The following is a 13,871-nucleotide window of genomic DNA, read 5'->3' on the forward strand; positions in this document are numbered from 1 at the left end:
AGGAGCAGAGAGCAGCAGGTTACATTGAGTTGCTCTCCAGAGACTCCAGTAACATGCTGTGCTAATTTCTGGACAATTTCAAAAGAGGTTAAGAAAGTTAAATAAACAGAAATCAGATTAAAAGGGGAAGGACTGCCTAGTAAAGCAAAATGCAGAGTAATTGAAAAAAGCTTGGCCAAAGGAGACAGGGAGGGATGTGCAGCTCTGGGCAGAGTCTAAAATACTTGGCAGAAGTGAATGAGATATGATATTTCATCTGGATATAAATATGAACTTCTGGAAAGAGTTAAAGAAAAAGATGTTAAAGGGCTCTTGAGAACCATTTATTGAATAATCTAGCACATGGAAAGGGATCATTGTTGATGTTGGCTTTTGAATGCACCTCCTTGAAGAACCAAAGTCAACTCTATTTGTCAGCCGAGTCATCCCCTAAGAAGTCACGTCTGTTATCATCACCCTGCTTCTGCTCCATACATCACGGCATTCCTGACCTTCCAAAGTACCAGGGTTGCTCCCCTGTCACTTAATCTGTTTATCAACTCTTCTTGGACTTCCTTCACCAGGGATGTTGGCCCTTTGTTGGTTCCTTCCCTGCAAACAGTCGCTTTTCACATGTTCCTGGGTCTGCGTGTTCAGCTGTGAAACATTTCACAAGTGATAAAAACACTGACACACGATTTGCATCAAGGTGAAAAAGCACATCAGGCGTCCTTACAAGGTGAAATTAAAGACATGTTTATACTAAAATTTAGTTTGCAGTGTGGACTCCTCAAGTGCAGAAATTCTTGAATTTGGATGGTATTTATTCAGGCACATCATAGGAATGAAATTGCCTCCATCAACTGAAATTCAATGTTATTATCAACTCTGCTAATTATGTTTATTCTATTGGAGCACTCCCTCGGGCTTGCCTGGGGCTCCACCGAGCCCTGGCGAGCTCCAGCCAGGCTCTGGCGTGTTTTGGGTTTCCTGAGGAGCACGGAGGTGCCCAGCTCCCTCTCCCTGATGCTGCTGAGAACAGGTGCCCTCCCTCAGGGTCACTGAGTATATTTAGGGCTGAAACTCGAGCGGGCTGCAGCCAGATTGGCTGTGTGGGCCACCCACGTCACCAGGAGCCACCAAAGCCCCTCGCTCTCACCCAGTGCTGCTCAGGAGGGAAGACTGGAGAGCCTTTGCTCCAAAGGATATTTACTGGATGTCGCTGGTAAGGACATTTTAAATGCATTTCACTTCTTTTCCTTAAAAGAGGATCTTGAGCTGTTTCCCCATTCTGTAGTTTTTTGGGAATACTTGTTGTGCTTTGCCCATGGGAGTCAGGTTTTCTGTCTCAATAACTGGCTGTGGGTTGGAGGAGGAGAAAAAGACCTGGAATGGGGTTTGGAAGTGTGGCTGAAGGTTGTAACAGTGACAGGTTGAAGAGGCTGCGTTTATATGCAAACCTCACTTCTTGAGTTTATTCATACACCTCTGCCTTCTGCTTCACATTACTTGTCCCTCATTATTTGAGTTATTCTTAATTTATTTTAATAGTTAACAACATGGTTTTCCCAATTAATTTTTGGCCATTTTTCTCAGCCCGTTGGGACTAAAAAGGGCCAGTATTCTGTGTTCCTATATTTAACCTGCATGACTTGACTTCCCTTGCCTCAGAAGGAATTGCAGTTTAGCCAGCTCAACCCAAGTGCCCCGTCAGTTGGCAGGATTAGTTTACACGGCAAATATCCCTGGACTCAGGAGCAGCTGTTCCAAAGCCTCATCCCCTCCCAACATTAGAAACAGGGCTGCAGACTCTGGTGGAAAATTGTAGCTTTGCCTCACGGCGAAATCAGTGTGTTAATTAATTAGTTCAAAGGGTCTGACACTAATCTGTGCTTTGTACTTCAGCCAACTCTATGGATTTTCATCTCTTCCAGGTCTGAAGAAACAGAGAGGAAAAAACCCACAAGAGCTTAAAAAAACCCAACCCCAGAGCATCTCTGTAGGCTGATGCTGGGAAGACAGAAATTACCTCATTAACCTAAGGTCACTTAAAAAAATATTCACAATATTTTTCTACATTATGCTCTTACTTATGAATGAAATTAGTAGAATATAAATCTCCCACTCAAACAGGAGCTTGAATGATATAATGAAATAGAGAAGAATAGTCACAGAGGGAAGAAAAACGCTTCAAATAATTCTGTTGTAATGAAAATATCGCATCATGTTTCAAGAGATCTCTTCTTTATCTCTTTCATTTTATTTATCACTTTTATTTTATTTTCATTGGATCCAGAGTCGATGTTATAACTGGTATGAGATATTTGCCCAGAATTGTAATTTATATCAGTATGTTTGAAACTTAATCCAATGTTTTTCCATAACAGTCCAAGTAGTGCCAGATCCCAACTTTATTTAGGGTCTGACTAGTTACTAACCATGACCCCAAGTGCTTTATGAGCTTGACTTGAACCTTCTCATGGTAATTTCAGTCATGGGCTAATACTGTTTATTCACATTTTCACCTGCTGTGTGACCAGTGAGTGGGGGAGAGACAGAAGCAAACCCTCAGAATGGAGGAAGAAGAATATGAGGAAGTTGTGGAGGTAAGAAGAAAATGTGAGAGTGGAAATGTTTGTTTCCTGCCTTGTGACTGAATGCATTAATCACCTTAGTGAGATGCTGCTCAGGAGCAGAGGTTGCTGTTTGCTCTCCGAAGATTAGGGATGATTAGACATCTATTAAATGGTTTCATCACTAAAACAACAACAACAACAGTTGCTCTCAGAGGAGCAAAGTCTCCTGGTTCCTGCCATAGTTTCTCAGTTTAAATAAGGACTGGAACCATCCCACACTCACACTGCGAGGTTTTCTGATTACTCCCAGCATAATTATAGATGCACTGGGCCAGCTCCTTTCCCTCCTGGCTTGCCCTCTGTCACCCAATCCATGCTGGAGAAGATGGCTTTGGAAGCCCCTTTCTAGCCCTGCCTCTGCAGAAATGTAGCAGCTTTGTGCCACCACAAACCAATTTAGCCTGAGACATTGCAGAGATGGAGTCAGGTTTAAGTGACAGGACAAGAGGGGAGAACTTTAAACTGACAGAGGACTCTAAACTGACAGAGGGTAGATTTAAATTAGGCATCAGGAAGAAATCCTTCCCTATGAAGGTGGGCAGGCCCTGGCACAGAGTGCCCAGAGAAGCTGTGGCTGCCTCTGGATCCCTGGAAGTGTCCAAGGCCAGGTTGGAGCAATCTGGGATGGTGGGAGGTGTCCCTGCCCATGGCAGGGGGTGGAATAGAGAATCTTTAAGGTGCCTTCCAACCCAGGGCATTCTGTGATTCCATGATTCTATTTCCATTAATTTGCCAGTAGGTCATTTAAACTCAGGAAACTGAATAAAAAATTCCCCAGGAACTGGGCAACCTACAGCTGGAGCCACGGGAACAACGACTCTGTTATTGAAATGTACATGAAATTAACAGTGTGCTCTTACTTGCTGCATTGCTGCTACTCTGAAATTAACTAATGTGTTATGAAATATACAAAGTCTTGTGAAAAATCACTCACTGTTTGAGGAAAGAAGAGGGTATAAATGTAAACATCCTACAACTCTGCCGCCACTGTGTTCAGTGGACTGTTGATTTCAGGGGGTGTGAGGGCACTGCCAGCTTTATATATTTCAAATGGTGAATGAAGTAAAGCCAAATGATTTGCCAGAGTAGTCAAATGCATTTTGCAAAATAGGCGTCAGCACTCATAAAGTCGATTTTAAAGCCATTTTACTACTTAGCTACAATGACACCAACTCTTCATTAAATTCCTTATTCTCATGTTACTTGTAATCACCTTTATGTTTCCTGTGCATTGTGTGCTCTCTGTTATGGATATTTATTTGCTCTCATTGTTTATTTATTCCAGCAGGAGTTATGGTATTTTGGGCTTTTTGTTCACACAGCCCCATTACATCCTTTGTTTTTAATTTTCAATGACCACCTTGCTGTAACCACATCCCTTGGGCTGAGGAGGCACTGCTTTAGTCACTTCCCTTGGGATACTTGTGGTGAGATGCTAAATAAAATAGGAACAACAGCATCTGGTACCATTTTAAGCCTTTCCAGAATTTTCTTAATTCCTGTATCAATCCAAGATTTTAAACCTTTCAGAAATTCACCTTCTGAAAGAGAAGGACATGATCGTTGAATATTGAGTGGCTGAGACATCACCAACGATTTTAAAATGCTATTTTTTAACTTTCTGGAATTACAAGCCATTACTTGATGTTGTAGCTGTCTTGGGATGTGCAAAAATCCTCAGTGACTGCTACAAAAATTTGCTGCCAAGTTACTTGAGGTTTTTCAGAAGGTTTTGTAGAAAATTTGTGGAAGATTTCGCAGGGGGGTTTGTGGAAGGTTTTGTGGAAAGATTGTGGAAGGTTTTGCAGAGGATTTTGTGGAAGGTTTTGTAGAAAGTTTGTGGGAGGCTTTTTGTGGAAGATTTTGTAGGAAGTTTGTGAAAGGTTTTGTAGAAAGCTTGTGGATGGTTTTGGAGAAGGCCTGAGGATGTTTTGTGGGAGATTTTGTGGGAGGTGCGGTGGAAGGTGCTGTTGAAGGAGGGTCCAGCACGGAAATCACCTCAGAACAGCCCAGTATGTCACAGCTTGGGAAGCACAGCTTGGTCCCTTGAACTAACTTTGAGGAAAAGCTCTCAGAAAGGGGCTTAAATTTTAATGACAATTTTTTTAGGTTCGAAGGGTTTTCCAGTCCCGTAGATGTGGCAAGCGACTCCAAGCAATTACCGCTCGGAGGAGACTTTCCAACATAAAAGCTGCATTTTTCCATTTTCTCTTAGTGCAGTTGAAGCGCCCCTCGCAGACAGCGGGCGCTGTTGGTGCAGCAATGTTTTTAAAATGTTTTTAAAAGCTTTTTCCCGTCATTTCTGAGCGGGGCAGGTGCGGGAGCCGCAGGCCCCGGCGCTCCCCTCAGCGCCGCCGCCATTTTCGTGGGACGGCGCCACCGCGCGGCCGCGGCCGGGAAGTGGCGGACGGAGAATAAATTTAAACCAAAATTTTCAACAAAAACCTCCCCTGGCACAACCTGGGCCTGTTTCCCATTGTCCTGTCGGTTATTCCCTAGGAGCAAAGCCCGATTTGGCTGCACCTCCTGTCAGGAGCTGTGCAGAGCCACAAGGGCCCCCCTGAGCCTCCTTTGCTGCAGGCTGAGCCCATTCCCAGCTCCCTCAGCCGCTCCTGGGGCTCCAAATCCTTTCCCAACTCCCTTGTCCCGGCTGGAAAAAATGCTCCACTGGACCTGGTGCTCACAAACAAGGCAGGACTGGTGGAAAATGCAAAGATCAAGGGCTGCAGTGACCACGGGACAATGGAGCTGAAGATTCAGGGAGCAGTGAGCAAAAACATAAATGGGATTATCCCAGACTTTGGGAGAGCAGAATTGGGGAAAATCCCGTGGGAAACAGCAAAGGCAGCCAGGGTCGTTGGGTGATCCTTTGGCATGATTTTCCCTGAGCACACAGCTCAGCCCAAAGTGCAGAAATCAAACAGCAGAAGGGTGGAGTGGAGGAACTCAGAACTCCTGACTGACGAAAATGACACCAAAAAAAGAAATATACCGAAGGTGGAAGTGGGAGCAGACAACTTGGGAGAAACGTAAAGATTTAAAACATTACAAACTCCATTCCTACACCCACGGGCAATGTTTAGCTGGATTTGGTCTTCAAGAAAGGCAAGAAGGAAGATCCAGGGAGCTACAGGCTGGTCAACCTCACTTAGTTCTTTGGGAAGGCTGTGGATCAAATCCTTTGAGAAGTTATTTTTAAACACATGAAGGATGTGAAGGTCATGTGGAGTAGTGAACACTGAGTTATCAAGATCAATCTATGGCTGATAAACCTCATTAATTTTTATAATAAGTCCACAGCTGCTGTGGACAAGGGGAGACCAGTGAAGGTTGTGTACCTGGTCTGCTTTAGGGACACCTTCCATTGTGGTTTTAGCCCCAAATTTATGAGATTATAAATTATGGGGGGATAATGGGCAGTAAAATGGGTGAAAAATCAGCAGGCTCAGAGTTGTGATCAGCAACAAAGTTTAACCAGCAGCCAGAAATTATTGGTGTCCTTCTAGGAGCAGCCCTGAGGACAACAGTCATGAGTGTCACCAAATAAAACCCAGGAAAATCCTGGGGTTTAAAAGCTGATTCTTTTAATGTGGTCATCAATGTCTTCCCTGTTATCTAATTTTACCCACAAGAGGCAGCAAATCCTCTTGTGGGTAAAATTAAATAATGATCTTTCATTTTTTTGACAATTATTAGTTGGGGAATGTATGGAATAAAAATCCAATCATTAATGCAAAAATTGAACAGGTATTCACAGTTACCAAATGACTCCATAAGCACCTGTGAACTAAAATCCTGTTTCTCCAGAAATGTGTTTTAAAGCAGCTTCACAGAAGCTACACTTTGCTGGTCTGGCCTAACAATGATGTTTTTTCTCTTTTTTTTTTCCAAAGTACTACATTGAGGAGACAGTTATTGAGGAGGGAGAGCCACACGAGGTAAAGGTCCCTGTCGTGCTGCATGTAGCACATAAATGCATGTAATTAACATGAAACACTAAATTAGCAGCCTTTTGTATTCTGAGGTTTAATTTTTCATGTTAAACACACAAATATCAGAGAACAATTGCTGCTTAATGCTTTATTTTTCTTCAAGTCCCTGCTGTGTGATGATCTAAGATCAGTTTACATGTATCAGTTCTGTTTCCTTCACCTTGTGTAATTTCACTGAAAAATTACACTTTTGCAGATTTTTCATCGTGTCACTGGTAACAAATATTTGGGTCACCACGGAGTGATTGCCATAATTTGAAATTCTACTGCTGAAACAGCTATAACCCAACTCTCTGCAGTGTTATCATGAAATATTCTTTATGGCATGGGCTTCTGCAGAAACAGAAGTTATTCATTCTTGGTGCATTTTCAGCTCTGTCTCATTGATGCAAATAACTCTCAGAATTCTGACCTTCATGAATTCCTTTATAAAGGGAATTTTTTATAAAGCTAATTGTTACAAAATAAAACCTGACACTTATTTGGATGGTTTTGGAGCACCTTTTTTAGTTGTGATAATTATTTTTAGATGCTTTTCATTGTCATCTTAGTATTAAAATTACTGCCTGCAGCATGACTATGTTGATAAGCAAGTGTGTAAAGCACTTAAATTGATTGGAAATTAATGGATGTAGAGCAGAGGCAGCTGGAGTCCCACTCTCCCAGACCCTCTGGAGAATAATTCCATGAGTTTGGTGCAGGAACCAGCCAGGGAGTTCATTCCTTGTGGGTTTTTTAGGGTGGGTGATATATAGGGACCACAATGGTGATCCCAGTAGGAAAAGTGTCCCTGATTTTCTGTCTCCATGTGGATCTGGATGAGAGCAGAGCCCCCTTTCACCATCTCAGGGGGGGTGAAAAACACGCATCCTAATGAACTGTTACAGCTATAAAAGAAGTGTTATTGAATTTTTAAAATCTCCAGGTGGTCACTGAGACCATCAGCACAGACGACTCAGTCCTTGAGACCACCACAACCACCACCTACACAGCTGAGCACACCCAGCTCAGGGCGGTGAAAACTCTTCTCCTAATGAACTTTTACACCTATAAAACAAGTGATTATTGATTTTTTTAAAATCTCCAGGTGGTCACTGAGACCATCAGCACAGATGATACTCAGGCCTTGAGACCACCACAACCACCACGTGCGCAGCTGAGCACACTGAGGGAACAAACCACAAATAATAAAACAAATAATAAAAATAAATAAAACAAATAAACAAATAAAACAAATAATTATTGAATTTGTTTGATCTCCAGGTGGTCACTGAGATCACTGAGACCATCAGCACAGACTACTCAGTCCCTGAGGTCACTGAGACCATCAGCACAGGCTACTCAGTCCCTGAGACCACCACGACCACCACCTACACAGCTGAGCGCACCCAGCCCTCCGGGGAAGATGCAGCTCCTCCCACCAGGAAGAAGACAATCCGGACAAAAGTGGACCCATCCAAGTTTCTGACACCTTACCTGGAACACAGCAATAAAATGAAGGACTTATTCAGTGAGGTAGGTTGTCCCATGTCTCTTATTTCTCGACGAACACCAGCTTTGCAAGGGTTGTTTGATAGTTATATTGCAAATATCTGGGTTTGTCAATACTAAGCTCATGGGGAGAATATCATAAATTAGAGGTGATCCACGTAAGAGATGGATTTTTTCCTGTTGTGTCAGATGGAATAAACTCAGTTGGCTAAAATAAGCAGAAGTGCAAATGTAGTTGAATAATTTTAGTTTATATTATTGAATAATCTGTCCAAAATTCCTGTCCTAACCAGATAAATATGGCAATAATTGCTAATAGAGTTCTGCTAGAGCTCAGGATATGTCTTAATTATTTTTTTATCATTATTTTCTTCCAGAACAAGTACAAGGAAAAATTCAGAAAAGAAAAAGGAAAGCCATATGCTTCCACAGTCGATACCCCAGAAATCCGGAGGATCAAGAAAGTGCAGGACCAGCTCAGTGAGGTGGGTAACAAGTGCATTTCTAGGTTCATCCAGGTTATGGGTGTTTATAGGAAGGGTGAAAATGTCATTATTCTGAGGGTTTTTTAAAAAAGCAATCAGTTTTGCTGTGGAATCAATGGGTTTTGTTGTGTTCCAGGTTAAATACCGCATGGCTGGGGGAATTGCCAGAACCATTTGCCACGTGGATGAAAAGGCCATGGATATAGAACATGCAAAGAAAGTGTCACAGCAAGTGAGCAAGGTGAGTGACTGCTGACTTTCCAACACTGGTGGATCCTGAGGTTACTGATAAGAACAAAGTTTTGAGCTCAGAGTGCTAAAGCAACTTTTATGCAACAGTTTAGAAGCACAGGAGGGATAGCAGAGAAGTTAGTAAAGCAAATATAAATATTATGTTAAATGTTTCCAATTGCTCTCTTCAGATGTTACTGCTCTGAAACTTTGATTTCATTAAAAAAAAAAAAAAACTTTAAAGCTGGAAGTTTATTCACAGAAGTAAATATTTTTTCATGATAGTGACCAACTTGCTGATCTTTCCTTCCAGGTATTATATAAACAGAACTGGGAGGAGAATAAGGACAAGTACCTGCTTCCTCCTGATGCTCCGGAGCTTGTGAATGCAATAAAAAACTCAGCAATGTTCAGCAAGGTAAGAAAAGCTGACCACAGATCTAAGCAGCTGAAGTAAAATGAGCTTTCAAAGCCAGAAATTAATTAATAATGAGCATTCTGGCATTTTTCTTGTAGAAACTCTATACTGAAGACTGGGATGCAGACAAAACATTGTTTTATCCCTACAATGACAGTCCAGAGCTCAGAAGGGTGGCACAGGCTCAGAAGACTCTGAGTGATGTGAGTGTCAAAGCAGGGATTTGCATGTGGGTACCAAAGGCTGTTGGGTTATGGTGTAACCTGGGATGTGCCATGGACTTTGTTTGTGAAAAGCTTCACAGTGGAACAGAAAATAAAAGTGTGTTAAGTAAGCTCTGATAGTAGTGGTACTTCATAGAAAAATATCTACTTGATACTAGAGTACAAAGCAGAGCATATTGGAGTATAAATCCATTGGCAATTTGATGCTGGGTTAGGAATGAATGAAATAATTAATTTATTGAATAAGTAAGAAGACCTCGAGTATCTCCCCAAATGCAGAAACTCTCAGGGTTGTCTCCAAATCCAGTTCACTCTTGTGGATCTGCAAATGTGCCAAAAACAGTGATAAGGAAAGTCAGGGATTGGTGGGACTGGGATTTGCTGATCTTTAGATACACAGAACTCTTCAATAGGGGATTGCAGTTCTCCCGTGAAGATTTCACTGAATTTTGCAGAGGTTCAGAAGTTCCCTGGTAATACACAGACTGAAGAATTCCTGCTGCAGGGGCTGTGGGCAGAACTCCTTTTATTAATGTGGTGGTAGCAGAGTTCAGTGCTGTGATCCTCAAATAAATGTTTATTTCTTCCATCCTTTCAGATTGTCTACAAAAAAGGGCACGATGAAAGGAAAGCAAAATTCACCTCTCTGCCAGACCCCCCTGATGTGGAACAAGCCAAGAAGGTGTCACGGCAGCTGAGTGATGTGAGTAGAACCTCTGCCCAAACCCCACTCCTGCAGGGAGAGAGCCAAAAAGGGACCTAAGGAAAAGGAAAAACACACAGGAAGGCCAGTTTTTGCTAGAGAAATTGGGAACAAATTGCATAATCTTGTGATGCAAGATGTAGGGTGTTAACTCCATTCAGAATTTAGCTATTATTCTTTTTTTTAAAAAAAATTTTATTGTGTATATTGTGTATTGAAAATTATCTGCATTTTAAGATCAGAGAATTGCAGTATTCATACATGGTGGAGAAACCACTAAGAAACTTGCACTGAACCTGTTTGTAAGGTAAAATAATTAATTTAGAGAAAATTTCTTTAATATTTCCATAGCTTAAAAGCTAAATTGTCGTCAAAAAAAATTTATAACATGTAAACAAAAGTATCAGTACCATAATTCTTTGAAATTAATAGAATAATAAGCTTTGTAGGTATCTCCAAAACTAGAAAATATAGATTTTTTTTTAAAGATTATTTATGGCATATATGTTCTTCAGCAATGTCTAAAAAGTATTGGAGGAGTTTTATTTTTTATGGTAAGTAATGCACTTGTGGCTGAAAATGCCCCTGGAACAGAGTCAAAACTCAGGCAGGTGTTTTGTTGTTAGAAAAACTCTTTAAACTTTTAATACTTGATTTCTGTGAGCTTGGATAAATAATGGAAATCACAAATACCATGTAATTAAATGGGTTTGCTCATAACCACTTCCAGCAGCAATCCCAGTAAATTCTGACTTAATGGGCAATATCCTGACGTTATCTGACCAGGGAGAAAACAGAGCTAAAGGAATATGTTAGAGATGATTTATTTATCCCTTTTAGGTCAGGGAAAGTACTAAGAGAAATAACACTGAAATGGTTTGGCTAAATTATCTTTAAGGTGTTTCTGACCATAACTGCTAAAATAGTTATAGGGCAGGTGTCAAATATGAAGCAGCTTTAAAAAGACAGCTTTGGAAAATGAATCTGTCAGGTGAAAATGGAGCTGTGTCTTGGAAATTCAATTTTATTGTTTTGTTTCCTTATAGGTTATTTACCATGAGGACTATAAAAACAAAATCAAAGGCAAGTGGAGTCAAACTCCGTGCTATGACGTGGCAGTTGCAAAAATGAATGCAGAAAATCTAAGTATGGTGAGTGAATCCTGCAGAAAATCTTCAACAGCTTTATCCCTGTTTATGTTCATTTGGAAAATACTGAGGCTCCATTTGTGGCATTGCTTATTTCCTAAATTATCCCAGTTGTAGGTGTCTAATTTGCAATTAAATCTAATGAATCTGTTGTTTTCTGTCTGTCTCTGTTCCTAACAGAGGAAATACCAGGAAGACTTTGAAAACATGAAAGACCAAATCTACTTCATGCAGACTGAAACTCCAGAATATGAAGCCAACAAACGAGCTTCAGAAAACGTCAGCAAGGTGAGGGAGCTGAGTGCCACCTGCTCAGCCTGGGAACAGTTCTGAACTCACACAAGTTTGTGCTGAAATTCTTTTGGCAAGACCTTTCGTGCTCCTTTGCCACTATAAGTTAAATAACATTTTTCATGGAAAGTTGAAGATTATATCATAGAATAGATTTGTATCACAGGATTGTTTGGGTGGGAAGGGACTTTAAAGACCATTCAGTGCCACCCCTGGGCATGGGCAGGGACAGCTTTCACTGTCCCAGGGTGCTCCAAGTCCCATCCAACCTGGCCTTGGACACTTCCAGGGACAGGGCAGCCACAGCTTCTCTGGGCAATCACACAGGTTAGTGAGCATTTGGCTTTCAATACTGATTTTTAAAACCTCTTTTTTTTAATTTTTATTCTTTCAAGTTCAAATACAGAGCAGACTATGAAAAGAAAAAAGCTATTGCAGATTATAATGTGCTCCCTGCTACAGAGAACCCACTGCTGAAGCAATTAAAAACTGCAGGAAATATTCTGAGTGATGTGAGTATTATCAATGTGCAGCTACATCATTTTCAGTCATGTACCAAAAACCACACTCACCCTTTCTTCACAAAGCCTCTCCTTTGGATCCTGTAGTATTTTTAGTTTTGTAGACCCATATTTGTAATGAGATAGCACCAGCCAGAACAATTCAGGTAAAGAATGAATTCTTCATAGATGGGTGTAACAACAGCAGTGGCACGTGGATGGCTAATTAGTGGATAGTTCATTTAGATCCTTGTGGATAATGAATCACAAAAGGACAGTTCTTCCCTTACTGTTTAAGGAATTTCAGCTAATATTGATAATATATATGGTGCTTTTATATAATATCTTTATATTATATTCTGGTTATTCACTGTAACTGTCTTCTTAATTCCTCTTTTATTTGTATGAAAAGAAGTTGAATATTTCTCAGTGTCAGAAGGCCAAAAACCATTAGCCAGACCTTTCTGTCTTCCCTTACAAACCTAAAAAAAGTTATTTTTAAAAACCATTAGGAAAACAGTGCCATCTGTTTCTCAGTCCCATGAGAAAGCTTTTCTTTGGAACTGTTTCTCTGTTTTACTTTTGTCATTTTTAACATGGTGGGGGTGACTTGCAGTGAAATCTCCTGCATGATCTGGTATTATTTGATTTGCAGAAATTATACAAAGAAGCCTATGAACAGTCCAGAGGAAACAAGATGAATTACTGTGAGACACCCAAGTTCCAGACTGATGCTGCTCTGAAGAACTTTAGTGATGTAGGTATTTCACTTGGGGCTTACCCTTCAGTACTGACCCTGACCCTCTTGATTCCTTTTCCCTCTCAATTCATGGTTATTTTGGCAGGTTAAATATAAAGATGCATATCAGAAGAATATTTTGGGGCACTACTTGGGCAGCTTTGAGGACCCTCATCAAATCCACTGCATGAAGGTTGAAGCTATGAAAAGTGATGTAAGTGTGGCAATTGTTCTGTTCTCCCCATCACTCTGGCAGTTCAGACAAAGCTCAGTTGTGGTTCCTTACTGAATGTTGCTCTTGTTCCTAGAAAAATTACAAAGCAGATTATGAGGAGGAAAAGACAAAGTGCTACTTCCCTCAGACCATAACTCAAGAGTATGAAGCAATCAAGAAGTTGGAGCAATGTAAAGATGTGAGTAGAGGGCAGCAGTTGTTACCAGAGAAAAATGAACTGAGTGATCCCTAGTAACATCAATGATTCTGAGTTTGTGACTTTATGTGACCTAAAAAAAAAATAAATCTTCATCTCTATTTTAGGGCCTTTTGTGACATCTAGTGATCAAAGCAGATATAGCACAATCCTTTTTATAAGTAAACCCATAAAATGAGAGCAGTAGTACCAAAATGAAGACTGAACCTCAAGCATTCACCTGCTTAAATCAATATTTTTTCAAATTAATACTTTAAAAGTCCTTAATTTATTAATAATTTTACTTATTTTATCAACACTTGGAAAATATCTGCGTTTTCTACAAGTATTTTTTAATCTTCTTTCAGTACACCTACAAAAAGCATCCTGATCAAACCAAATTCACTTCAGTGACTGACTCTCCAGTACAGAAGCAAGCAGAGATCAACAGCAAACAGCTGAGTGATGTAAGTAAATTTTGGAAACACTCTGACATTCCCAATTTCTGCCCTGTTCCCACCTTCAATTCATCGTCCAGCTTTAAGAGCACTCCTGAAATAATTGTGTAGGTGGCTGTGTGTATTCACAATTTTATTCCAGCAGAACATCACCGGGAAATCAGAT

General features: G+C 40.7%; 1 protein-coding gene across 1 annotated transcript in view; it reads left to right on the forward strand.

Annotated features, from left to right (window-relative positions):
• The first annotated feature begins 1,931 nt into the window (after positions 1-1,931).
• The window catches only part of NEB (nebulin), a 99,021-nt gene continuing 87,081 nt past the window's right edge, over positions 1,932-13,871 (forward strand). Inside the window, exons 1-16 of the mRNA XM_084209455.1 lie at positions 1,932-2,022; positions 2,520-2,585; positions 6,509-6,553; positions 7,871-8,122; positions 8,476-8,583; positions 8,720-8,824; positions 9,128-9,232; positions 9,331-9,435; positions 10,055-10,159; positions 11,206-11,310; positions 11,488-11,595; positions 11,994-12,110; positions 12,754-12,855; positions 12,944-13,051; positions 13,146-13,250; positions 13,616-13,714. Coding sequence (XP_084065581.1) covers positions 2,553-2,585; positions 6,509-6,553; positions 7,871-8,122; positions 8,476-8,583; positions 8,720-8,824; positions 9,128-9,232; positions 9,331-9,435; positions 10,055-10,159; positions 11,206-11,310; positions 11,488-11,595; positions 11,994-12,110; positions 12,754-12,855; positions 12,944-13,051; positions 13,146-13,250; positions 13,616-13,714 — 1,602 coding nt within the window. The 5' untranslated portion in view covers positions 1,932-2,022; positions 2,520-2,552. The remainder of the gene's footprint in view (positions 2,023-2,519; positions 2,586-6,508; positions 6,554-7,870; positions 8,123-8,475; positions 8,584-8,719; positions 8,825-9,127; positions 9,233-9,330; positions 9,436-10,054; positions 10,160-11,205; positions 11,311-11,487; positions 11,596-11,993; positions 12,111-12,753; positions 12,856-12,943; positions 13,052-13,145; positions 13,251-13,615; positions 13,715-13,871) is intronic.

Source organism: Fringilla coelebs (assembly GCF_963513975.1).
Source record: "Fringilla coelebs genome assembly, chromosome: 7".
Classification (NCBI taxonomy): domain Eukaryota; kingdom Metazoa; phylum Chordata; class Aves; order Passeriformes; family Fringillidae; genus Fringilla; species Fringilla coelebs.